At 45.7% G+C, this 9,755-nt stretch overlaps 1 protein-coding gene across 2 annotated transcripts in view; it reads left to right on the top strand.

Annotated features, from left to right (window-relative positions):
- Sept6 (septin 6) overlaps positions 1-9,755 on the top strand; it is a 108,135-nt gene that overhangs the window by 20,989 nt on the left and 77,391 nt on the right. For both annotated transcript variants that reach the window (XM_005368885.3, XM_026790140.1), the window contains exon 3: positions 3,368-3,563. In XM_005368885.3, the coding sequence (XP_005368942.1) occupies positions 3,368-3,563 (196 nt within the window). The remainder of the gene's footprint in view (positions 1-3,367; positions 3,564-9,755) is intronic.

Here is a 9,755-nt window from a genome sequence, read left to right on the forward strand (position 1 = left end):
TATAGACCAGGCTGGCCTCGAACTCAGTTTCTTTCTTTCTTTCTTTTGAGACAGGGTTTCTCTGTGCAGCCCTGGTTGTCCTGGAACTCGCTTTATAGACCAGGCTGGCCTCGAACTCAGAGATTTTCCTGCCTCTGCCACCAGAGTGCTGGGATTAAAAGTGTACGTCACCACCACCTAGCAAATTTAAATTGTTTAAAAAAAGACATTTACTTATTTTACATGTATGAATGTTTGCTTACATGTACATTTGAGTACTACGTGCGTGTCTGGTGTCTGAAGAGACCAGAAGACAGTTTTGGTCCCCCTTGAACTGGAGTTACAGCCAGCTGTGAGCTGCCATGTGCATGTTGGAAACTAAACCCAAGTCTTCTGCAAATGCAGCTAGTGCTTAATCACTGGGCCGTCTCTCCAGCCCCTGTTATTTTAAAAAATTGTTGTTTCCAGTACAATGTCAACAATAAGCCAAGTGAGAGGAAGAACAAGAGTTCAAAGAGTTAAGAAACCCTGCTTTCCATTGTGACACCCTCTGGGAGGGCTGGGGAGAAGGGGAGGGAAATTGAGCCCTTGGGACTCATTGAGTTTCCTGCTAGAAGCCAGTTGCCAAGTTCCTACCTTCTTGCTGAAGCATGATGGAATCCGCTGACCTGATCCCAGTTAGACCACGTGTCATTTCCCCAGACACATTTCCTAGTGAGCCCAAGGCGACAGTATTCTAGTCTCAGGCTGAGTCTGTGTCAGCCATCAAGAGAGAACGTCCCTCCAGCTCTAGGTCCCCCTTGATGGCAACTGAGAGCAGAAGAAGCATCCAAGAGTCTCTGGAGGAGCTGGTTGTGTTTTCTGCCTTCTTCTAATGCCTACATTTATTGCAATTCCCTAGACATGGGAGTTCTTCCTTCTCTCCCAGACCTTCATTATTTAACATCTAGTTGCCACAGCCCTTTCTGTTGCTGGCAGGCGTCTGGGTGGTCAGTTTCCTTGCCGGTCCTCCCTGCTGCTGGGCCTACGCCACCCAGCCCCCATTTCTCCAGCTGTGCAAACAGGGTGTGTCCCGGGCTCCTGAGACCTTCCAAGCAGGGCTCTCTCCAGGCACTGTCAAGGATACAGAGGATTCTCTGGGAATTTCTAGGATGTGGAGGCAGTGTGCCCATTCTGGAGGGCTGGGGCGATTGGAGCCTGCCGCTGGCCGGGGGCAGCAGTTATGAGCTCAAGGGACAAAGAGGATGAAGTTGAGGCTGTACCCATTAGACATACAAAAAAAAAAAAAAACTAGATGAAACGCACCTGAAACACATGGGTGTCCACAGGGAAGTTGAGTTGGAGCACGGCAGACGTCCTTGCATTCCACATCAGAGATTCTGGCCCTGATTGCCCGTGAGCTGTGCCACTTCTTTGGTGGGGTAATGGGTGCTGTATTCTCCCGCATGCCTGAGTCTGTCACCTCCCATGACAAAGATCTCACTGCACCAGACTTTCTTGGGACCCGAGTACTTTCTTTAGGGAAGGACAAAAAGGGGCCTCTTCTTAAGAAAATTGTTGTCCCTGATGGATAAAGCAGACCCTGGCTGGAAACACAGTCTGTGTGAGGATTTCTGTATACCCTAGCCATTCACCTCACAGTTATGCCTGGCTAAGAAATAGGGCTGCAGACCTTGGGAAGCAGGCTAACTTGAAAGCTCTCATTATAGGTAAATTTTTTATAAGTCATTGTTTAGGATAAAAGGAGCTTGGAAGATTCATAGCTCCACACACTGAGCGGACAGGGAGAAAGGGAGCAGCTTTGATTCCCCATCATGCAGCTCTATGCCTCTGCCTGCAAATGTGTACTGCTGGTATCCGGGAACTTTTGCCAGGCTAGAAATTACCCAGAGTAAACCTAAGTCTAACCACGAGGATAAGTCAAAGGTCACACAGTCTCTCCTTGCTTGGGAAGAGATAGCAGAAGAGGAAAGGAAGCTAGAAAAAAAAGGTTGTGTGGTCTGAGGAGTTTCAAAGGAAGGTCCAAGGTCATTACTTGTTTGTTTGTTTGAGATAGGGTCTAGCTAAGTAACCCTGGCTATCTTTGAATTTACTCTGTAAACCAGGCTGACCTTGAATTTAGTTCCACCTCTCCGCGTCGTTCAAGTTTTGGGATTAAGGGCAAATACCACCTTGCCAAGCCTGTTTCTAATTATTGACTTAAAGACCAGGCTGGTCTCAAACTCAGTCTGGAACAGAGGTTGTTTGACCCTTCTTATCTGCCTCTGTTTCCCGAGTGCTGGGATTACAGATCTGGGTGGCACGTTGCTCAGTTCCTTCAATGCTGGCTTCAGTTATACTAAGCCTCACTCTACTCGCTGAGCTACATCTACAGCCTTAGCTACTGACTTTTAGTCCTAATATTTCCAATTCACTTGGGGTAGGATGAGGAGCCAAATACAATCTGAAGCCATAGAGATGGTTCGAAGTAGTTTTAGTGCCTAGCCCAGCTGTGGCTTCATATCAGATTCCTGCCGAAGTCCATGACGCTAGCTTCTCTCCAATGTGTGTTTGTGATGCCTGATTCTCCAAAGACTCCTTGGTTCTAAGCCGTGGTTTGGCATCCTCTAGTGTCCCAGGAATAACTTCCCCAAATCTTTACTAGTCACCATAACCCTTCCCCTATTCATCGCCCAAGTGTGAAATTCTAGTGGCTGGATTTCATTAGTGTCACACAGCTGACATTTTAGCTAAGCAAACAAATGTTTGTTTGAAATGTAAGAAGAACTTGTGGCTTAGTTCATTCCTCGGTAGATAAAAAATGGTCTCACTGAAAGGTCATGTAGGCTGGGAGAAGCCAAGGTTAGAGACAGTCTCCCCACTTAGGACACAGAACTGTGACATCTGTGGAATTGAACACTGTTTAGGCCTGGCAGAACCTGAAGCAGGGCACGAGAGGAGGGGGTATTTATTTAACAACTGTTATTTCTTTCCATGTTCTACTTCAAAAATACAGAAAAACTAAAGAAAAATGAAACCTATACATAAGGGCACTACTCAGATAAGCATTAATAAAAGTATATTATATTTCTTTACAGGCTATTTTTAGAGATAATTATACCCCTCTATCTGTACATATAGCATTTCTTTCTCTGCCTCTAAAAGCAATGTATGCTCAAGGTAAAGCTTCAAATAACAGAAAAAAAATATGAGCTAAAGTGGAAATTTCTCTAGGATTGTGAGCTGTCTGCGCTGGCCTGTCTGTGCTTTCCTTTGTCTTGTAACTGATGCTCTATATCCTATGTACTTCTACATGGTTTTCATGTAGTGCTGTAGTATGTATATACACTTCTTCCTTCATACATGCATATGGCTACATAGTCACTGTATGATGTCTTCTGCTTTTCAGGGGAGACAGGCTTGGGCAAGTCCACCCTCATGGATACCCTGTTCAACACCAAGTTTGAGGGGGAGCCGGCCACCCACACACAGCCAGGTGTTCAGCTCCAATCCAATACCTATGACCTCCAGGAGAGCAACGTGGGGCTGAAGCTCACGATTGTGAGCACTGTGGGCTTTGGGGACCAGATCAACAAAGAGGACAGGTAAGGAAAGCAGTGGGGTGGGAAGGTGAACAGAGAAAAGGGGCTTACCATGGGAGTCTTGGAGAGAACACAGACTCTGGGGCCCATCCTGTCTCACTAGAATGACGTGGGCAGGCAGCTTATAAACAGGGCGTCATTGGAGGGGCCCTGTCTATAACAACTGTGCCCACCCATATACTTTGCCAAAAGAGGGGTGTCTTTCTAATACAAGGATGTGGAGCCTTGAGTCTGTTCAGCCCTGTGCCAGGCCCTCCGGTACTTTAATAATCTAAAAGGAATGGCTTAATCTCTGCTTGCAAGGCATTCATGGGAAAGGCCTGTCTTAAGCAAATAATTTCCACCAAGAGGAGTCCGTCCTGTGAAGGACAGAGTACAGAGAAGTAAAGGGCAGGCTGCAGTGAGACCACAAGGACAAGAACAGTCAGTTCTGTGCCCAGAAGCCAGAGAAGCTTTCTCAGAAGCCTCAGGATGTCAGTGACGTCAGCAGGTGGGGGGATTGGGAAGAGGGACCAAGGAGGTCTAAGCAAAGAGGAAGGAGGAGAGCCAGGAGAAGTTGTAGGGGCTTCAGGATGCATGTGAGGGGTGAAGGAGGCTGAGAATGACGATATGATAAAGCCTAGGGCAGGGGAGGAAAAGCTTGTAGGGCGCCTCACACAGAAAGGCCCACTCAACAGTCTTTTTTTTTTTTCTCTTTGAGACAGGGTTTTTCTGTAGCTTTTTGTGGTTCCTGTTCTGGAACTAGCTCTTGTAGACCAGGCTCACAGAGATCCACCTGCCTCTTCCTCCCGAGTGCTGGGATTAAAGGCATGCGCCACCACTGCCTGGCTCCAGTCTTTTTTTTTTTTTTAAATGTTTGTAAGCCAGGAAGTGGTGGTGCACACCTTTAATCCCAGTACTCAGAGAGCAGAGGCAGGTGGATCTCTGTGAGTTAGAGGCCAGTCTGGTCTACAGAGAGAGTTCTAGGACAGTTAAGACTGTTACACAGAGAAACCCTGTCTCGAAAAAATCAAAAAAACCTCTTTGTCTGTGCAAGCGCAGGTGTGTGTATCACAGTATATGTCCCACGGTGCATGTGTGGAGGTCAGAGGTCAACCTCTTAGTTGTTAATTATCACCTTTAGTCTTGTTTGGGAGGGTGGGTTTTTTTTTGTTGTTGCTATTCTATGCATATGACAGACTGACTGGCTAGAAAGTGAATTCTATCTTGGCCTCCTATCCCAGGTAAAACCATTTGGATTACAGATGTGTGTCGCTTTCTCCAGCTTTTCCTGGGTTCTGGTGATCTAAACTCAGATGTTTTTGTGGCATGTGCTTTACTCACTGAGCCTTCTTCCCAGCCCTTTATTTTTAAGATTTATTCTACTTTTGAGCATATGTACATGTTCATGTTTATGCATGGGTGGGGTATGTGCCTGTGAGTGCAGGTGCCTGTGGAGGTCACAAGAGGACACCAGATTCCCGGGAGCAGGAGCTGCAGGTGTTTGCCAGCTGCCTGATGTGGGTGTTGAGAAGCAAACTTGGGTTCTTTGGAAAAGGAGTACAAACTCCCTTTTTTAAATATTTTTATTTATTATGTATACAGTGTTCTGTCTTCATATATGCCTACTTGCCAGAGAGGGCACCAGATCTCATTACAGATGGTTGTGAGCCACCATGTGGTTGCTGGGAATTGAACTCAGGACCTCAGGAAGAGCAGCCAGTGCCCCTAACCTCTGAGCCATCTCTCCAGCCCCCCGAGTACAAACTCTTGACTGCTGAGCCCTTTCTCCAGCCTTGGGTTTGGCTTTTTTGGGGGGCGGGGGGAAATTGTTATTTTATTTGTTTTTGGAGTTAGTTCTCACTATGTATCTTTGACTGGCCTGGAACTCTCTATAAAATCCAGGCTGGCCTTGAACTCTCAGAAATTCACCTGCCTTTGTCTCCTGACTGCTAGGACTAAAAGTTCACCACTACACCCAGCTTGCATTTGTATTTTGTTTTGTTTTGTTTTTCGAGACAGGGGTTTCTCAGCATAACAGTCCTGATTGTTCTGAATCTCACTCTGTCAACCAGGCTGGCCTCAAACTCACAGAGATCCACCTGCCTCTGCCTCCTGACACTGGGATTAAAGGCGTGCGTCATCACTGCCTGACTTTGGTTTCATTGTTGTTTTGTTTTACTTGGGATTTTGTTCATTTTGTTTTGTTTGAGACAAGATGTATCCCTCTCTGGAACTTGCTCTGTAGCCCAGGCTGTCCTCATCTGCAGTAGCTTCTCAGCTAGGGGAGGGCCTCAGGAGCCCTGTTCCCTGCTGGGCTGGAATGTTGTTGCTCGGGTCTTGTGGAGATCACTGCAGCTATTTTGGACTTATGAGTCCAATAGCGCTCTTGTGTACAGAAGACAGCATTTTACAGTGTCCCTCCATCCTCCAGTTTTTACATTCTTCCATGTCTTCTTTGATGTTCCCTGTGCCATTGTTGAGGGTTGATGCAACTGTCCCATTTAGGGCCTAGCGCTCGGTCACTTCTTAGCAGTCCGAGAAGTTCTGGGCCCCTGTGCTAACGGCTGCCCGCTGCAGAAAGAGCCTCCCTGAGCAATGGCGAGAGCAGCACACGTCTGCGGCTAGAAACATCAATATTTGGAAGGAGGTTTGATGAGATGTCCCTTCAGTAAAACAGCAGCAGCAGGTTCCCCCTCTGACCTGTTGTTACTATCCCAACCATAGGCTTCTGACCAAGTGTACAGTAACAGACATGGATTCCATCTGTGGATCAGCCTCAGATCCAATCAGAAAGTAGTTAGTTGCCCCGTAGCAGTTACACATCTTGTCTGGCAGATCAGTGGATAAGATCTCTGGTGTCCTTGGTTCCCTAGTGGCCTGGGTAGCACCTCCCAGCGCTATGGAAGTTGGCCAGTAGACATTTTCAGGTCACTTCCACATGGATTTCTCTGTGTCCAGTAAAATAATGTGATCTCTTTAGCAAGAAGGTCTTAATATTAAGTTGTGGTGAGCAACTAGGAACATTGGCGATAACCTATGAGGCCTGCAAAAGCAGTGACTCAGAGAGAGGTGTGCTGTGCCGGGCATTGGAGTTTTTGTCTCCTAGGAGCAGCGTTGTCCACCCGTGTAACCTACCTCTGTTCAAGCTCTTTTTAAAAAATATTCATTTTGTGTGTATGTGCAAACACAGTCCAGGGAGCACGCATGTGTGCACCTGCACAACATGTATGTGCGTGTGAGTACTGGTGCCTGCAGAGACCAGAAGAGGGCATCGGATCCTGTGCAATTGGACTCACGGGTGGGTGTGAACCATTCAGACCGGGCGCTGGGAACTGAACTTGGGTCCTCTGCAAGAGCAGTGAGCGTTCTTAACTGTTGAGCCATGTCTCCAGCTGAAACTTTTTCAAAAACTGTATTAATTTATTTTTGCTCTATGCACATGAATGTTTTGCCTGCTTGTACATATGTGCACCATGTTCATGCAATGTCTTTGAAGCCAGAAGAGGGTGTGGGAGCCCCTGAAACTGGAATTACAGGCGGTTTTGAACTGCCATTTGGATAGTGGAACCAAACCCAGGTCCTCTGCAGGAGCAATAAGTGTTCTTAACCCCTGAGCCATCTCTCCAGCCCAAAATTTTATTTGAAATTAGCTGGCAAAGTAGTAATTTTTCATAAGGCTTTTTCATATGTTCTTAGTTTGCTTTCCCTCTGGTTCTCCTTCATTTCCTCTATCTTTCCCCCATTTCCCTGCCCAAACGGTTGACCTCCAGTGCACATGTAGTTTTTCAAGAACTAAAACCAATTCTGTTTTTTTACATGCAATTCTAAAAGGAAGACACCTCTCTTTTGAAATAATTACATTTACTTATTAAGTAGTTGGTTTTTTAAAAAATTATTTATTTATTATGTATAGTGTTCTATCTGTCTGTATGTTTGCTGGACAGAAGAGGGCACCAGGTCTCATTACAGATGGCTGTGGGCCATCATGTGGTTGTTGGGAATTGAACTCAGGACCTCTGGAAGAGCAGACAATGCTCTTAACCTCTGAGCCATCTCTCCAGCCCCAAGTAGTTGGGTTTTTTTTATTGTTTTTATTGAGCTATACATTTTTGTCTGCTCCTCTCCCTTTCTCCTCTCTCTTCTCCTACCCTCTCCCATGACCCCATGCTCCCAATTTACTCATTAATGATTGTTTATTGTGTGTGCATGGGCATGCACACATACTCCATACTGGTGCCACGGCATATGTGCAGAGATTGGAGGACTACTTTGGTGAGTCACTTCTGTCCTTCCACCATGTGAGACCCTGAGCTTAAACTCATGTCATCGAACCCTGTAGCAAGTGCCTTGCTCTGTGGCATCGTCTCACTGGCCCCAGTCACTCTTTGATTTTTCTTTTTATAGGATTGCTTATTTCACTAATCTTGCTTGGTTAAGCATCACTTAGAGCCTACTCCTAGTCAGTTGAGTAGTTGGGCCACAATCTGAGTGTTACAATTGGCTGTGTATTCTCTTTTTTTTTTTGTGGAATAGAGTATTTATTTAACTATGTGAAGACGTGCTGCTTTTGTTTATGCTGCATTTGTTTAACCACATAACGATGTAACGGGCTCATATAAGTCATCCCAGCACTCAGGAGGTGGAGGACAATCAGCAACTCAAGGCCAGCCTTGGCTACACAGAGAGTTTGGCGTCAGTCTGGGCTACATGAAACCCTGTCACAGAAGTAGAAAGAGGAGGAGGGCAGGAAAAAGAGTTGGAACAGAAGCAGACAAGATATAAGACAAGTAGGCAGAATAGACCCTGCTCTTTGAACCTTAAGATAGTTCTTCTTTCTCAGAAGAAACAGCCACAGGTCTAGGGTAGTCCCTAGGTGAGTAGATCTGAGTCATATATCACCATCATCCAATATTTTCCTTAAGCCTTCACCAGTAAGTCATCAGTGAGACCTGACAGTGAACTGTGGCTGGTTGTGGCTGGGAGAGAACCCAAGATCAATGGCAATGGGTTTTTGATCCTACTGCACGTACTGGCTTTGTGGGAGCCTAGGCAGTTTGGATGCTCACCTTACTAGACCAGGATGGAGGTGGGTGGTCCTTGGACTTTCCACAGGGCAGGGAACCCTGATTGCTCTTTGGGCTGATGAGGGAGGGGGAATTGCTTGGGGGAGGGGGAGGGAAATGGGAAGCGGTGGTGGAGAAGAGACAGAAATCTTTAATAAATAAATAAATTAAAAAAAAGAATCCCAGGGAGCAGGGCTCACAGACTCCTACAGTATTAAGATCCTGGCCTTGCAGGCCCAGAAAGATCTTGAATGAGCTGTACCAGGTCACCAAGGAGTCCACACAAAGCTTTAAAGAGGCAAAGAGAATGGTGGAGAATCTGGTGTAGGTGTGTGTGAGTCAGGCTGCGTATTCTCTTTAGGAAGTCTTCAATAAAATTTCTCACAGTCCTTTCAGTTGAAGGCATTCCACATGTGGACAGGGTCTTGATCAAGAGGGTTGGGAATACTGAACAGATACTGCCTCGTAGGCACTAATCTACTTCATTTGATTTCTCGAATATCCCTTGTAGTTTCTCATGATTTTAAATTGATATCTGGGCATGGTGGCACATGCCGGTAATCATAGCACTAGGTAGACTGAGGCAGGGTGATAGAGAGTTCAGTGCCAGTCTGCATAACATACTGAGAATTTGTCTTTAAAAAACTAACTGAATTAATAAAATATATGATAGATAAATTTTTAAAATTCAAATAGTGCAAGCACAAATAGGAAATGATAAAGCTTCTCCGGGATTAGGGTAGGGAGCAGGAATGAAGTAAGCTAAAATCCCCTGTAATAAAAAGCAGTTTGTTTTTGTTCTTGAAGTGCTGGGGATCGAACCTAGGACTTTGGCATGCTAGACAACCACTCTAATTCTGAGCTATATCCCCAGCCATTTTTAAATTTTCTTATTTGAGTCTAGGTTAGCTTTGAACTCTATCCGTAGCACACAGGCAGGCTTTGACTTTGTGATTCCCCCTTCCTTATAATCCTCTCCCAGCCTCTCTAACAGTGGGACTGTAGACCACTGCCATCGGGTCCTATAAAAATAGTGTTTTCTACATGTTATCAGGGGCATTTTAGCACAGATCTGTAAGTACAACTGCATTGAAAAGGACTTCAGAATGCTGCGCTTTCTGTGGCATATATTTAAATAAGGACAAAACAA

Source organism: Microtus ochrogaster, unplaced genomic scaffold (assembly GCF_000317375.1).
Source record: "Microtus ochrogaster isolate Prairie Vole_2 unplaced genomic scaffold, MicOch1.0 UNK42, whole genome shotgun sequence".
Classification (NCBI taxonomy): domain Eukaryota; kingdom Metazoa; phylum Chordata; class Mammalia; order Rodentia; family Cricetidae; genus Microtus; species Microtus ochrogaster.